We start from the raw sequence: 17,998 nt of genomic DNA, 5'->3' as shown, positions 1-17,998 counted from the left end.
TTTTCATTTTTAGCATTGTAACCACATTTGCAAACAACTTTTCTCTTCATAGAATTTTCTTTCAATAAAGAAATAAAGTGCAACAATGTCAAAGCATCATAACAAACAGTTATGTTCCAATAGCAGCAGAAGTGCACTTTTTGGAGAGCTGTATTATTTTCAGTTTTGTGCCCAAGGGACTGATTTTATTTAACACTATATTATTATTTATACACCTATAGTGATCACAGAGACGGGTTGTTTTTGTGTTACTGTATATATTTGTTTTTCTGAAAAATCCCACTTAATATACTTTGGGTAACAACAGTCAATATTTATTTATTTTATTTTATTTTTTTAATGGGGGTAACAGTCAGTATTTATTTATTTATTATTTTATTTTTTTCTTATATAATAAAAGTGAGCTTTTGTTAAACCAAATATTTTGTGTTTTTTTCCATATACAACAACCTATCCGGACTCGATAAGAGAATCGATAAGGAATCGGTTCGATAAGAGGATTCGATAATAGGCTCGAACTCGATAATTTCTTATCAAACATCATCCCTACGTACAATTGACCACTAAATGGAAACACCCCAATAAGTTTTTCAACTTGTTTACGTCGGGGTCCACGTTAATCAATTCATGGTAAAGTTACATTGTTTAATGCATCACAACAAAATTAGGCATAATAATGTGTTAATTCCACCACTGTATATATCGGTATCGGTTGATATCGGAATCGGTAATTAAGAGTTGGACAATATCGGAATATCGGCGAACCGAGTAGGCTTATAGACCAAAACTAGGTTCCTGATTAATTAACGAAAAATCGCAAACTGAGCACCACCCGTGCTACTGTTAGTATTGTACCAATACAATACAACAATACCATAACCCAGTGTTTTTCAACCTTTTTTGAGGCAAGGCGCGTTTTTTTCATTAAAAATTCCGGCGGCACACCACCAGCAGAAAACGTAAAAAAATTAAACTCCACCAGGTCGTCGTGCCTTATTTTGAGTTTGTTGGTGTTTTCCTGTGTAGTGCTTTAGTTTTTGTCTCACGCTGTTATTTTGGTGGCCCTTCCTGTTTTGTTGGTGTTTTCCTGTAGCAGTTTCATGCCTTCCTTTGAGCGCTATTCTCCACACCTGCTTTGTGTTAGCAAGCGAGGCTATTTAAGTTGTTGCTATCCTTCTTTGTGTGGACATTGTTGATTGTCATGTACGGATGTACTTTGTGGACGCCGTAAGTTTTTGCTGTCGTCCAGCATTCTGTTTCTGTTTACTTGGTAGCCAGTTCAGTTTTACTTGTGTTTTTGCATAGCCATTCCTATGCTTCATTGCCTTTTCCTTATGTTCATTTTTGGTTTAAGCAAAATATACGTTTTTACCTGCATATTGTGATCACAACAAACCATCCTCGTCCCATCCGACACATTCCGACTTTTACAAAGCAATTAATTACCAGCTGCCACCTACTGGCATGGAGTATTACGTGGTTTACTCTGCCGAGTTCTACACAGCACAGACATAAAGTAACGGCGCATTATTTGCAGATAATAATTATGGATTTGAAAAAAATATTTTTGGGACCAATTAGGTGAAGTTGCATAATTTCCCACGGCACACCAGTGTGCCGCGGCACAGTGGTTGAAAAACACTGCCATAATCAATACAATACGATACGATATTGGGTCCTGGGGAGGAAACACTTCTCTAATTTGTGTTTTAGGCTCAAAAAGTCTGTCCTTGAAAAAAAAATAAAAAATGAGGAGAATAATGCATTTTAGTCTTATTTCAGCTTCATTGATTCACATTTATGGTACTTGTGCATGATTACCCAAGAAGAATATTAAAACATTTGGAAAAAAAGTGAACATAATAGGCAATAAAGATGTGATTGTTCATGCCGACAAATTGCTGGGCCACTGCAGGCTTGGAAAAAAAAAAGCTTTTTACTACCTTAATGCGTCAAGCTTTTGTCCGTCCAGTACAGTTTTAGAAGTTGTGTTCAGAATGCAATCATTTCTTCTGAATCAGGTGTTTATCATGTTGAGAGGCGGGACAGGTGTGCAGGTAAAAAGTACCTAATAGAGCTTCTTGGAGCCACACAATCTGAGAGACAGGCTCATTAGCATTAAAGCCACAGACACACAAAAGGGCGTGTTCCCATTAGAGCTTACTAAAAGCACGTCTAAACTGTCTAAAACGGTGTTTTTCAACCTTTTGTGAGCCAAGGCACATTTTTTTTTATTGAAAAAATCCGGAGGGACACAACCAGCAGAAATCATTGAAAAATGAAACGATATTGACAGTAAAAAGTCGCCAACAATACTCCATTTACATTTCGTGATTTGAATATTAAAGGGGAACATTATCACAATTTCAGAATGGTTAAAACCATTAAAAATCAGTTCCCAGTGGCTTATTTTATTTTTCAAAGTTTTTTTCAAAATTTTACCCATCCATCTTCCTCCACTTATCCGAGGTCGAGTCGCGGGGGCAGCAGCCTAAGCAGGGAAGCCCAGACTTTCCTCTCCCCAGTCACTTCGTCTAGCTCTTCCCGGGGGATCCCGAGGCGTTCCCAGGCCAGCCGGGAGACATAGTCTTCCCAACGTGTCCTGGGTCTTCCCCGTGGCCTCCTACCGGTCGGACGTGCCCTAAACACCTCCCGAGGGAGGCGTTCGGGTAGCATCCTGACCAGATGCCCGAACCACCTCATCTGGCTCCTCTCGATGTGTAGGAGCAGCGGTTTTACTTTGAGCTCCCCCCCGATGACAGAGCTTCTCACCCTATCTCTAAGGGAGAGCCCCGAAACTCATTTCGGCCGCCTGTACCCGTGATCTTGTCCTTTTGGTCATAACCCAAAGGTCATGACCACAGGTGAGGATGGGAACGTAGATCGACCGGTAAATTGAGAGCTTTGCCTTCCGGCTCAGCTCCTTCTTCACCACAACGGATCGATACAGCATCCGCATTACTGAAGACGCCGCACCGATCCGCCTGTCGATCTCACGATCCACTCTTCCCTCACTCGTGAACAAGACTCCGAGGTACTTGAACTCCTCCACTTGGGGCAGGGTCTCCTCCCCAACCCGGAGATGGCACTCCACCCTTTGCCGGGCGAGAACCATGGACTCGGACTTGGAGGTGCTGATTCTCATCCCAGTAGCTTCACACTCGGCTGCGAACCGATCCAGTGAGAGCTGAAGATCCTGGCCAGATGAAGCCATCAGGACCACATCATCCGCAAAAAGCAGAGACCTAATCCTGCAGCCACCAAACCGGATCCCCTCAACGCCTTGACTGCGCCTAGAAATTCTGTCCATAAAAGTTATGAACAGAATCGGTGACAAATTTGACCCATCACGCAATATCCCTAAAAAAAAGCTTCAAAGTGCCTGATTTTAACCATCGTTATATACACCCGTCCATTTTCCTGTGACGTCACATAGTGAAGCCAACACAAACAAACATGGCGGATAGAACAGCAAGCTATAGCGACATTAGCTTGGATTCAGACTCGGATTTCAGCGGCTTAAGCGATTCAACAGATTACGCATGTATTGAAACGGATGGTTGTAGTGTGGAGGCAGGTAGCGAAAACGAAATTGAAGAAGAAACTGAAGCTATTGAGCCATATCGGTTTGAACCGTATGCAAGCGAAACCGACGAAAACGACACGACAGCCAGCGACACGGGAGAAAGCGAGGACGAATTCGGCGATCGCCTTCTAACCAACGATTGGTATGTGTTTGTTTGGCATTAAAGGAAACTAACAACTATGAACTAGGTTTACAGCATATGAAATACATTTGGCAACAACATGCACTTTGAGAGTGCAGACAGCCCAATTTTCATCAATTAATATATTCTGTAGACATACCCTCATCCGCGCTCTTTTCCTGAAAGCTGATCTGTCCAGTTTTGGAGTTGATGTCAGCAGGCCAGGGAAGCTAGGGTCGATAGGGGGTTTAGCTCGCTCGTCTGCGGGAACAAACTGCCGCCATTGCTTGCCGTGCTACCGAGGCCCTTTGTCCCTGAATTGCTCACACACTCCGGCAGATTCAATGGGGGTCTGGCGGCAGATTTCTTTGACTTTATCGTTGGAAATGCATCTGCTTTGAGTGTCGCAGGATATCCACACATTCTTGCCATCTCTGTCGTAGCATAGCTTTCGTCGGTAAAGTGTGCGGAACAAACGTCCAATTTCTTGCCACTTTCGCATCTTTGGGCCACTGGTGCAACTTGAATCCGTCCCTGTTCGTGTTGTTACACCCTCCGACAACACACCGACGAGGCATGATGTCTCCAAGGTACGGAAAACAGTCGAAAAAACGGAAAATAACAGCGCTGATTTGACTCGGTGTTTGAGAAAATGGCGGATTGCTTCCCGATGTGACGCCACGTTGTGAGGTCATCGCTCCGAGAGCGAATATTAAAAAGGCGTTTAATTCGCCAAAATTCACCCATTTAGAGTTCGGAAATCGGTTAAAAAAATATATGATCTTTTTTCTGCAACATCAAGGTATATATTGACGCTTACATAGGTCTGGTGATAATGTTCCCCTTTAAGACCTTTGTTAGATCGGAATCTGGGTTTAACGTGGTTAGTGGAGCTCCCCCTGGTGTTGTGGTTATGGCGGTCATTTACATTCTGGAAGTAGTTTGACATGTACTTCGGTATCAGGGAGGTGTAGCGGATTTTATAGACTAGGTTCAGTGCAAGTTGTTTTACTCTGTCCTCCACCCTGAGCCAGCCCACTTTGGAGAAGTGGGTAGGAGTGAGGTGTGATCTGGGGTGGAGGTCTAGAAGTAACCTGACTAGCTTGTTCTGGGATGTTTGGAGTCTTGATTTGAGGGTTTTGGACCCTCTAGAATCTTCATTGACGCTTACATAGGTCTGGTGATAATGTTCCCCTTTAACCAAGTATTAGTGATATTGTTATTATAAGCGCTAACGCAGACAAACTATTTATCGAGTGGTCTGCTGTTCTCTCGCTTCCTTGCTCCCTGTAAGTTTGTGCTAGATCATGAATCATGCATCTCACCTGGACAGAAGAAGCCTGAGTAGGTATTCTGACAAGTTGGTACACTTTTGACAGGCATTTAGGACCAGAAAATGGCATAGACCAGTGTTTTTCAACCTTCAACCACCAGCAGAAATTATTAAAAAACTAAACTCAGTTGACAGTAAAAAGTCGTTGTAGCAAATGTTGGATATGACTTTAAAGCATAACCAAGCATGCATCAATATAGCTCTTGTCTCAAAGTAGGTGTACTGTCACCACCTGTCACATCACACCCTGACTTATTTGGACTTTTTTGCTGTTTTCCTGTGTGTAGTGATTTAGTTCTTGTCTTGCACTCCTATTTTGGTGGCTTTTTCCTGTTTTGTTGGTATTTTCCTGAAGAAGTTTCATGTCTTCCTTGAACATTCCCCGCACCTGCTTCGTTTTCGCAATCAAGACGATGCTATCCTTGTTTGTGTGGACATTGTTGATTGTCATGCGCGGATGTACTTTGTGGACGCCGTCTGCTCCACGCACTGTAAGTCTTTGCTGTCGTCCAGCATTCTGTTTTTGTTTACTTAGAAGCCAGTTCAGTTTTAGTTTTGTTTTGCACAGCCTTCTTTAAGCTTCAATGCCTTTTCTTAGCGGCACTCGCCTTTTGTTTATTTTAGACTTAGACTTCCTTTTTATTGTCATTCAAATTTGAACTTTACAGCACAGATAAGAACAAAATTTCGTTACATAAGCTCATGGTAGTGTAGGATAAAAAAAAGCAATAAGGTGCATATATAAATAAATAAATATATATAAATAATATATAAATATATATTTAAAATAAATAAATATATAAATAAATAAATAGATTACTGTACAGATAAATATATTGCACTTTTTCACATGCGTCCACGTTTATGGATGTATGTTATATTGTCTTTTTTTTTTTTCAGCGAGTTAATCCATTTTGGGGGGAGTTGAGGGGATAAGTTTTTTTTTGGTTTAAGCGTTGGATACCTTTTTACTAGAGATGTCCGATAATATCAGACTGCTGATATTATCGGCCGATAAATGCTTTAAAATGTAATATCAGAAATTATCGGTATCGGTTTCAAAAAGTAAAATTTAAGACTTTTTAAAACGCCGCTGTGTACGCGGACATAGGGAGAAGTACAGAGCGCCAATAAACCTTAAAGGCACTGCCTTTGCGTGCCGGCCCAATCACATAATATCTACGGCTTTTCACACATACAAGTGAATGCAAGGCATACTTGGTCAACAGCCATACAGGTCACACTGAGGGTGGCCGTATAAACAACTTTAACACTGTTACAAATATGCGCCACACTGTGAACCCACACCAAACAAGAATGACAAACCCATTTCGGGAGAACATCCGCACAATAACACAACATAAACACAACAGAACAAATACCCAGAACCCCTTGCAGCACTATAATATACACAATATACACCCCCTGCTACCCCCTACACCCCAACCCCGTCATGCTCTCTCAGGGAGAGCATGTCCCAAATTCCAAGCTGCTGTTTTGAGGCATGTTAAAAAAAAAAATGCACTTTGTGACTTCAATAATAAATATGGCAGTGCCATGTTGGCATTTTTTTCCATAACTTGAGTTGATTTATTTTGGAAAACCTTGTTACATTGTTTAATGCATCCAGCAAGGCATCACAACAAAATTAGGCATAATAATGTGTTAATTCCACGACTGTATATGTCGGTATCGGTTGATATCGGAATCGGTAATTAAGAGTTGGACAATATCGGATATCAGCAAAAAAAACATTATCGGACAGCTCTATTTTTAACCCAATTAGGTGAAATTACATAATCTCACGACACACTAGTGTGCCGCGGCACAGTGGTTGAAAAACACTGCTCTAAGAAGCATGACAGGGGGGGAAAAAAAAAACCCAAACAAGGTAAACAGTCTGGAGTTTGCTGAAAACACAAAATATGCTCCAAAAAAAAAAAAAAAAAAAAAAAAAGAATGCTGGGAAGTCCCAGTCCTATTGGGTTCTCCGAAGGCAGGCTCACGTTGCTACTTGTTCTAAATTGTACAAATGTCGTTGTTGTTGTTTTGTCGGTCCGCCTAGTTTCCAGTGCTTCGCCGTGGACTCTTGGGAGGCTATGTGTGTTAGCGGGGTGACGTGAGGATGAAAGTGCAGATGCCTCGCATGCTTGCATGTGTGAGATATGATATGATAGCTTCTGCTGCCGGCGGAGCAGCAGCAAATCGTCTTCCTTTCTCCTTTCCGTTGCAGCTACGTTTGTGTGTGTGTGTGTGTGTGTGTTAAAGTTCAAGTTAAAGTACCAATGATTGTCTCACACACACTAGGTGTGGCGAAATTATTCTCTGCATTTGACCCATCACCCTTGATCAGCCCCTGAGAGGTGAGGGGAGCAGTGGGCAGCAGCGGTGGCCGCGCCCGGGAATCATTTTTGGTGATTTAACCCCCAATTCCAACCCTTGATGCTGAGTGCTAAGCAGGGAGGTATTGGCTCCCATTTGTATAGTCTTTGGTATGACTCGTGTGTGTGTGTGTGTGTGTGTGTGTGTGTGTGTGTGTGTGTGTGTGTGTGTGTGTGTGTGTGTGTGTGTGTTCCGGCAATGCTTACTTAATGGGGACACACTGTTTACACAGTCACCTTTATGGGACCTCTGACGGTATGGGGACAAAAAAACAGGTCCCCTAAAGGGAAACCTTTTTAAATGATAGTCAGATCCATTCTACCGTATTTTTCGGACTATAAGTGGCAGTTTTTTTTCGTAGTTTGGCCGGGGGTGCGACTTATACTCAGGAGCAATGTTCCCCGTGCAATTGCGCACTACTCAAGCGTCCTCTGCGCACGGCAAATCTATGCCACGCACAAAATCAAATAAAAAAATAAGCGCATGACAATTTTTCGACACATAGACACGACAGAGAAAACAGTTTTTGTCATCATTGTTCAAATATTGTAACGTCTGTCGAGACGCTTAGAGGACGTGAATTCCATCCATCACTTTACTGAGCAAAACTCTTTATTGTCGGCCATAAACACATCACCAAAACATTAGTAAAAAAAAATTACGTCTAGCAAAACTGGTCATTTTCTGCAGTACAAACCAGACCAAAAGCAACTTTGTTATATCAACAGCAGCCGCTCGCTCTTTCTCACTTGCGCCAACACTTATGGCACTTAGCCAGTGATGCGTTTACAGCCACACAAAAAGTCGGACAACCCCAACACCCCACATAAAGTGTCATTCCGGGTCGTTACACTATGATTTACCAATCAAATGTGTGCTTATTCTAGTGTCATTCATTAGGAATCTTAATTTATAAATATTAATGCTGTTAGTATATTAAATAAATACTAATACAAATATATTTTTTACAAACAGGAAGTTGCAGGAATGTACACATGATCCCCTGCTTACATCTCATTGTGCAACATGTGAATGTTTTAATCGGATCTAAATGCAATGTCTGAAAGGGGTACGCATTATTTCCAAAGCAGGACCTCCACCCAGACAAACAATACAAGTACACAGTTCATGAAAAACAATATTTGTTGTTATTTAGTCAGGTTTGGGACAGGTGTGCTGCTGGTGTAGCCACAGTGTGCACATCTGATGTTGCTCACATGGACTCCACTCAATGCTCAGGGAGTTTTTACGTTTGCTCACACACATGAAAAATTAGAGGGAACATTGATGGTCCCCAGTAAGAATGATCAGCACATTACTTCATCAATCCAGAGATTTAAAGACGTGTATGAGCTAACTGGCCAGTGGACATTTGACCTCATTCTTTTTATGCCTCCACAACCTGTAGAAAGGGTGGTCCCCATTCTAAATGATAACCAGTATGTGTGTGTGTGTGTGTGTGTGTGTGTGTGTGTGTGTGTGTGTGTGTGTGTTCTGGCAATTCTTACTTAATGGGGACATCGCTCTGTTTACACAGTCACCTTTAGGGGATCTCTGACGGTATGGGGACAAAAAAAACAGGTCCCCTAAAGGGAAACCTTTTTAAATGATAGTCAGATCCATTCTACCGTATTTTTCGGACTATAAGTCGCAGTTTTTTTTCATAGTTTGGCCGGGGGTGCGACTTATACTCAGGAGCGACGTATGTGTGAAATTATTAACACATTACCGTAAAATACCAAATAATATTATTTAGCTCATTCACGGAAGAGACGAGACCGGGGGTCGACAACCCGCGGCTCTAGCACGGCCCTAATGGCTCTCTGGAGCTTTTTCAAAAATGTATGAAAAATGGAAAAAATGGGTGGAAAAAATGATAATTTTTGTGTTAATATGGTTTCTGTAGGAGGACAAACATGACACAAACCTCTGTAATTGTTATAAAGCACACTGTTTATATTAAACATGCTTCACTGAGGAGAGTGTTTGACGAGCGCCGTTTTGTCCTACTTATTTTGGCAGTCCTTGAACCCACCGTAGTTTGTTTACATGTATAACTTTCTCCGACTTTCTAGGACGTGTTTTATGCCACTTCTTTTTCTGTCTCATCTTGTCCACCAAACTTTTAATGTTGTGCGTGAATGCACAAAGGTGAGTTTTGTTGATGTTATTGACTTGTGTGGAGTGCTAATCGGGCATATTTGGTCACTGCAAGCTAATCGATGCTAACATGCTATTTAGGCTAGCTATATGTACATATTGCATCATTATGCCTCATTTGTAGCTATATTTGAGGTCATTTAGTTTCCTTTAAGTCCTCTTAATCAAATTTATATCTCATGACACACTATCTGTATGTAATATAGCTTTTAATTTTCTGCGGCTCCAGACAGATTTGTGTTTGTATTTTTGGTCCAATATGGCTCCTTCAACATTTTGGGTTGCCGACCCCTGGACTAGACGTATAAGATTTTATGGGATTTAGCGATTAGGACTGACAGATTGTTTGGTAAACGTATAGCATGTTCTATATGTTATACAAACCCCGTTTCCATATGAGTTGGGAAATTGTGTTAGATGTAAATATAAACGGAATACAATGATTTGCAAATCATTTTCAACCCATATTCAGTTGAATATGCTACAAAGACAACATATTTGATGTTCAAACTGATAAACATTTTTTCTGTGCAAATAATCATTAACTTTAGAATTTGATGCCAGCAACACGTGACAAAGAAGTTGGGAAAGGTGGCAATAAATACTGATAAAGTTGAGGAATGCTCATCAAACACTTATTTGGAACATCCCACAGGTGAACAGGCAAATTGGGAACAGGTGGGTGCCATGATTGGGTATAAAAGTAGATTCCATGAAATGCTCAGTCATTCACAAACAAGGATGGGGCGAGGGTCACCACTTTGTCAACAAATGCGTGAGCAAATTGTTGAACAGTTTAAGAAAAACCTTTCCCAACCAGCTATCGGAATTTAGGGATTTCACCATCTACGGTCCGTAATATCATCAAAGGGTTCAGAGAATCTGGAGAAATCACTGCACATAAGCAGCTAAGCCCGTGACCTTCGATCCCTCAGGCTGTACTGCATCAACAAGCGACATCAGTGTGTAAAGGATATCACCACATGGGCTCAGGAACACTTCAGAAACCCACTGTCAGTAACTACAGTTGGTCGCTACATCTGTAAGTGCAAAGTAAAACTCTCCTATGCAAGGCGAAAACCGTTTATCAACAACACCCACAAACGCCGTCGGCTTCGCTGGGCCTGAGCTCATCTAAGATGGACTGATACAAAGTGAAAAAGTGTTCTGTGGTCTGATGAGTCCACATTTCAAATTGTTTTTGGAAACTGTGGACGTCGTGTCCTCCGGACCAAAGAGGAAATGAACCATCCGGATTGTTATAGGCGCAAAGTTGAAAAGCCAGCATCTGTGATGGTTTGGGGGTGTATTAGTGCCCAAGACATGGGTAACTTACACATCTGTGATGGCACCATTAATGCTGAAAGGTACATACAGGTTTTGGAGCAACATATGTTGCCATCCAAGCAACGTTACCATGGACGCCCCTGCTTATTTCAGCAAGACAATGCCAAGCCACGTGTTACATCAACGTGGCTTCATAGTAAAAGAGTGCGGGTACTAGACTGGCCTGCCTGTAGTCCAGACCTGTCTCCCATTGAAAATGTGTGGTGCATTATGAAGCCTAAAATACCACAACGGAGACCCCCGGACTGTTGAACAACTTAAGCTGTACATCAAGCAAGAATGGGAAAGAATTCCACCTGAGAAGCTTAAAAAATGTGTCTCCTCAGTTCCCAAACGTTTACTGAGTGTTGTTAAAAGGAAAGGCCATGTAACACAGTGGTGAACATGCCCTTTCCCAACTACTTTGGCACGTGTTGCAGACATGAAATTCTAAGTTAATTATTATTTGCAAAAAAAAAAATTGTTTATCAGTTTGAACATCAAATATGTTGTCTTTGTAGCATATTCAACTGAATATGGGTTGAAAATGATTTGCAAATCATTGAATTCCGTTTATATTTACATCTAACACCATTTCCCAACTCTTATGGAAACAGGGTTTGTAGTTATTTGAATGACTCTTACCATAATATGTTACGTTAACATACCAGGCACGTTCTCAGTTGGTTATTTATGCCTCATATAACGTACACTTATTCAGCCTGTTGTTCACTATTCTTTATTTATTTTAAATTGCCTTTCAAATGTCTATTCTTGCTGTTGGCTTTTATCAAATACATTTCCCCCGAAAATGCAACTTATACTCCAGTGCGACTTATATATGTTTTTTTCCTTCTTTATTATGCATTTTCGGCTGGTGCGACTTATACTCCGGAGCGACTTATACTCAAGAAAATACGGTATATCCTTCTATATATGGTAGTTGGAGTTGCAGACAACTTCATTACTACTAAATAGCAGTATTCAGTAACGTCACAGAAGATGCAGGATTTGCTTTAAAGGGGAACATTATCACCAGACCATGTAAGCGTCAATATATACCTTGATGTTGCAGAAAAAAGACCATATTTTTTTTTAACCGATTTCCGAACTCTAAATGGGTGAATTTTGGCGAATTAAACGCCTTTCTATTATTCGCTCTCGGAGCGATGACGTCACATCGGGAAGCAATCCGCCATTTTCTCAAACACCGAATCAAATCAGCTCTGTGATTTTCCGTTTTTTCGACTGTTTTCCGTACCTTGGAGACATCATGCCTCGTCGGTGTGTTGTCGGAGGGTGTAACAACACGAACAGGGACGGATTCAAGTTGCACCAGTGGCCCAAAGATGCCAAAGTGGCAAGAAATTGGACGTTTGTTCCGCACACTTTACCGACGAAAGCTATGCTACGACAGAGATGGCAAGAATGTGTGGATATCCTGCGACACTCAAAGCAGATGCATTTCCAACGATAAAGTCAAAGAAATCTGCCGCCAGACCCCCATTGAATCTGCCGGAGTGTGTGAGCAATTCAGGGACAAAGGACCTCGGTAGCACGGCAAGCAATGGCGGCAGTTTGTTCCCGCAGACGAGCGAGCTAAACCCCCTGGATGTCTTGGCTCACACCGTCCCTTATGCCACCGAAGATGATCAAGAGAAGAATATCGACCCTAGCTTCCTTGGCCTGCTGACATCAACTCCAAAACTGGACAGATCAGCTTTCAGGAAAAGAGCGCGGATGAGGGTATGTCTACAGAATATATATAATTGATGAAAATTGGGCTGTCTGCACTCTCAAAGTGCATGTTGTTGCCAAATGTATTTCATATGCTGTAAACCTAGTTCATAGTTGTTAGTTTCCTTTAATGCCAAACAAACACATACCAATCGTTGGTTAGAAGGCGATCGCCGAATTCGTCCTCGCTTTCTCCCGTGACGCTGGCTGTCGTGTCGTTTTCGTCGGTTTCGCTTGCATACGGTTCAAACCGATATGGCTCAATAGCTTCAGTTTCTTCTTCAATTTCGTTTTCGCTACCTGCCTCCACACTACAACCATCCGTTTCAATACATGCGTAATCTGTTGAATCGCTTAAGCCGCTGAAATCCGAGTCTGAATCCGAGCTAATGTCGCTATAGCTTGCTGTTCTTTCCGCCATGTTTGTTTGTGTTGGCTTCACTATGTGACGTCACAGGAAAATGGACGGGTGTATATAACGATGGTTAAAATCAGGCACTTTGAAGCTTTTTTTTTTAGGGATATTGCGTGATGGGTAAAATTTTGAAAAAAACTTCGCAAAATAAAATAAGCCACTGGGAACTGATTTTTAATGGTTTCAACCCTTCTGAAATTGTGATAATGTTCCCCTTTAAGTGGTGAAACTTCCTATAAGAGGACAGCTATAGTGCTGTATTCTGACCATCATGGCATATTTAATTTGAAACTTTTTTATTTTTATTTTATTTTTTTAAATGGTCCTCAGTAGTCACGTACAAATTTGTGTGAATGATGCAAAATTATTTAAATTTGGTCCCTATGAACCATATTAACTCTTTTTTTCCCCAGGGTCCCCAGTAAGAATGATCAGCACATTACTTCATCAATCCAGAGATTTAAAGACGTGTATGAGCTAACTGGCCAGTGGACATTTGACCTCATTTTTTTATACCTCCACAACCTGAAGAAAGTGTGGTCCCCACAAGTGATGACCAAAAACTTGGTCCCCATTCCAAATGATAACCAGTTTGTGTGTTTATTTGTGTGTGTGTGTGTGTGTGTGTGTGTGTGTGTGTGTGTGTGTGTGTGTGTGTGTGTGTGTGTGCGCCCGGTGTCTTGCAGCGCTGGCGGGTGGAGGCACGCGTATACGTCTGCACTCTGAAATTAGCCAGATATCCCATTGTCTGTGTCCTCTCAGCATTCACGCGTTGTGATTCACAACTCCGAGGGGCCTCTTACGCTAATGATGCCACATTCATGCCGGGGAACTCTCGCCGGAATGAAAATATGGCTGCTCTTGTGAGGGCGCACAATGACGCGGCGGCGTTTGAGAGACCTTACAGGGAAAAGGCACCGAAACAAAACACTTGTGCTAATATGAGTGCGTCGCCTTTTGTGCCGCTTCTTCTTTTTCCCCCCCCCCCGCCTCACAGCCGGTGTTACTGTTTCCACAGGAGGCTGCATGACGACGAGAAGGGCCACGGCTGCGAATACTGTGGCAAACACTTCCAGGACAGCATGAGGCTCCGGATGCACATGTTGTCTCACACAGGTACTTGATAACTCCAAACTAGGGTTGTGCCGGTATTAGTAAAGTACCGCGATACTAATGAATCATTTTCAGTACTGTACCGCCTCTGAAAAGTACTAGTCCCGCACCCCCCGCGCCGAAGTCACGTCGAGTCATTACTGTCCAGTCCATAGTGGATCTAACATAATAGTGAGAGTCTAGTCCATAGTGGATCTAACATAATAGTGAGTGTCTAGTCCATAGTGGATCTAACATAATAGTGAGTGTCTAGTCCATAGTGGATCTAACATAATAGTGAAAGTCCAGTCCATAGTGGATCTAACATAATAGTGTGAAAGTCCAGTCCATAGTGGATCTAACATAATAGTGTGAGAGTCCAGTCCATAGTGGATCTAGCATAATATTGTGAGAGTCCAGTCCATAGTGGATCTAACATAATAGTGAGAGTACAGTCCATAGTGGATCTAACATAATAGTGAGAGTACAGTCCATAGTGGATCTAACATAATAGTGTGAGAGTCCAGTCCATAGTGGATCTAACATAATAGTGTGAGAGTCCAGTCCATAGTGGATCTAGCATAATATTGTGAGAGTCTAGTCCATAGTGGATCTAACATAATAGTGTCAGAGTCCAGTCCATAGTGGATCTAACATAATAGTGAGAGTCCAGTCCATAGTGGATCTAACATAATAGTGAGAGTCTAGTCCATAGTGGATCTAACATAATAGTGAGTGTCTAGTCCATAGTGGATCTAACATAATAGTGTGAGAGTCCAGTCCATAGTGGATCTAACATAATAGTGTGAGAGTCCAGTCCATAGTGGATCTAGCATAATATTGTGAGAGTCTAGTCCATAGTGGATCTAACATAATAGTGAGAGTCCAGTCCATAGTGGATCTAACATAATAGTGAGTGTCTAGTCCATAGTGGATCTAACATAATAGTGAGTGTCTAGTACATAGTGGATCCAACATAATAGTGTGAAAGTCCAGTCCATAGTGGATCCAACATACCGGTAATAGTGTGAAAGTCCAGTCCATAGTGGATCCAACATAATAGTGTGAAAGTCCAGTCCATAGTGGATCTAACATAACAGTGTGAGAGTCCAGTCCATAGTGGATCTAACATAATAGTGAGAGTCCAGTCCATAGTGGATCTAACATAATATTGTGAGAGTCTAGTCCATAGTGGATCTAACATAATAGTGAGAGTACAGTCCATAGTGGATCTAACATAATAGTGAGAGTCCAGTCCATAGTGGATCTAACATAATAGTGTGAGAGTCCAGTCCATAGTGGATCTAACATAATAGTGAGAGTCCAGTCCATAGTGGATCTAACATAATAGTGTGAGAGTCCAGTCCATAGTGGATCTAACATTATAGTGAGAGTCTAGTCCATAGTGGATCTAACATAATAGTGAGAGTCTAGTCCATAGTGGATCTAACATAATAGTGTGAGAGTCCAGTCCATAGTGGATCTAACATAATAGTGAGTGTCTAGTCCATAGTGGATCTAACATAATAGTGAGAGTCCAGTCCATAGTGGATCTAACATAATAGTGAGTGTCTAGTCCATAGTGGATCTAACAAAATAGTGTGAAAGTCCAGTCCATAGTGGGTCTAACATAATAGTGAGAGTCTAGTCCATAGTGGATCTAACATAATAGTGAGAGTCAAGTCCAAAGTGGATCTAACATAATAGTGAGAGTCTAGTCCATAGTGGATCTAACATAATAGTGACAGTCTAGTCCATAGTGGATCTAACATAATAGTGTGAGAGTCCAGTCCATAGTGGATCTAACATAATAGTGTGAGTCTAGTCCATAGTGGATCTAACATAATAGTGAGAGTCCAGTCCATAGTGGATCTAACATAATAGTGAGAGTCCAGTCCATAGTGGATCTAACATAATAGTGTGAGAGTACAGTCAATAATGGATCTAACATAGTAGTGAGAGTCCAGTCCATAGTGGATCTAACATAATATTGTGAGAGTCCAGTCCATAGTGGATCTAACATAATAGTGTGAAAGTCCAGTCCATAGTGGATCTAACATAATAGTGTGAGAGTCCAGTCCATAGTGGATCTAACATAATAGTGGTAGTCCAGTCCATAGTGGATCTAACATAATAGTGTGAGAGTCCAGTCCATAGTGGATCTAGCATAATATTGTGAGAGTCTAGTCCATAGTGGATCTAACATAATAGTGGGAGTCCAGTCAATAGTGGATCTAACATAACAGTGTGAGAGTCCAGTCCATAGTGGATCTAACATAATAGTGTGAGAGTCCAGTCCATAGTGGATCTAACATAATAGTGAGAGTCCAGTCCATAGTGGATCTAACATAATAGTGAGAGTCCAGTCCATAGTGGATCTAACATAATATTGTGAGAGTCCAGTCCATAGTGGATCTAACATTATAGTGAGAGTCTAGTCCATAGTGGATCTAACATAATAGTGAGAGTCTAGTCCATAGTGGAGCTAACATAATAGTGAGTGTCTAGTCCATAGTGGATCTAACATAATAGTGAGTGTCTAGTCCATAGTGGATCTAACATAATAGTGAGTGTCTAGTCCATAGTGGATCTAACATAATAGTGAGTGTCTAGTCCATAGTGGATCTAACATAATAGTGAAAGTCCAGTCCATAGTGGATCTAACATAATAGTGTGAAAGTCCAGTCCATAGTGGATCTAACATAATAGTGTGAGAGTCCAGTCCATAGTGGATCTAGCATAATATTGTGAGAGTCCAGTCCATAGTGGATCTAACATAATAGTGAGAGTACAGTCCATAGTGGATCTAACATAATAGTGAGAGTACAGTCCATAGTGGATCTAACATAATAGTGTGAGAGTCCAGTCCATAGTGGATCTAACATAATAGTGTGAGAGTCCAGTCCATAGTGGATCTAGCATAATATTGTGAGAGTCTAGTCCATAGTGGATCTAACATAATAGTGTCAGAGTCCAGTCCATAGTGGATCTAACATAATAGTGAGAGTCCAGTCCATAGTGGATCTAACATAATAGTGAGAGTCTAGTCCATAGTGGATCTAACATAATAGTGAGTGTCTAGTCCATAGTGGATCTAACATAATAGTGTGAGAGTCCAGTCCATAGTGGATCTAACATAATAGTGTGAGAGTCCAGTCCATAGTGGATCTAGCATAATATTGTGAGAGTCTAGTCCATAGTGGATCTAACATAATAGTGAGAGTCCAGTCCATAGTGGATCTAACATAATAGTGAGTGTCTAGTCCATAGTGGATCTAACATAATAGTGAGTGTCTAGTACATAGTGGATCCAACATAATAGTGTGAAAGTCCAGTCCATAGTGGATCCAACATACCGGTAATAGTGTGAAAGTCCAGTCCATAGTGGATCCAACATAATAGTGTGAAAGTCCAGTCCATAGTGGATCTAACATAACAGTGTGAGAGTCCAGTCCATAGTGGATCTAACATAATAATGAGAGTCCAGTCCATAGTGGATCTAACATAATATTGTGAGAGTCTAGTCCATAGTGGATCTAACATAATAGTGAGAGTACAGTCCATAGTGGATCTAACATAATAGTGAGAGTCCAGTCCATAGTGGATCTAACATAATAGTGTGAGAGTCCAGTCCATAGTGGATCTAACATAATAGTGAGAGTCCAGTCCATAGTGGATCTAACATAATAGTGTGAGAGTCCAGTCCATAGTGGATCTAACATTATAGTGAGAGTCTAGTCCATAGTGGATCTAACATAATAGTGAGAGTCTAGTCCATAGTGGATCTAACATAATAGTGTGAGAGTCCAGTCCATAGTGGATCTAACATAATAGTGAGTGTCTAGT

At 41.3% G+C, this 17,998-nt stretch overlaps 1 protein-coding gene across 1 annotated transcript in view; it reads left to right on the top strand.

Moving 5' to 3' along the window:
- Window positions 1-17,998, top strand: part of zbtb16b (zinc finger and BTB domain containing 16b) — a 142,949-nt gene that overhangs the window by 37,673 nt on the left and 87,278 nt on the right. The window contains exon 3 of the mRNA XM_061973174.1: window positions 14,079-14,176. Coding sequence (XP_061829158.1) covers window positions 14,079-14,176 — 98 coding nt within the window. The remainder of the gene's footprint in view (window positions 1-14,078; window positions 14,177-17,998) is intronic.

This window comes from Nerophis lumbriciformis, linkage group LG17, assembly GCF_033978685.3.
Source record: "Nerophis lumbriciformis linkage group LG17, RoL_Nlum_v2.1, whole genome shotgun sequence".
Lineage (NCBI taxonomy): Eukaryota > Metazoa > Chordata > Actinopteri > Syngnathiformes > Syngnathidae > Nerophis > Nerophis lumbriciformis.
Note: the sequence above shows the minus strand (reverse complement) of the source record. Positions and strands in the feature narration are given on the sequence as shown.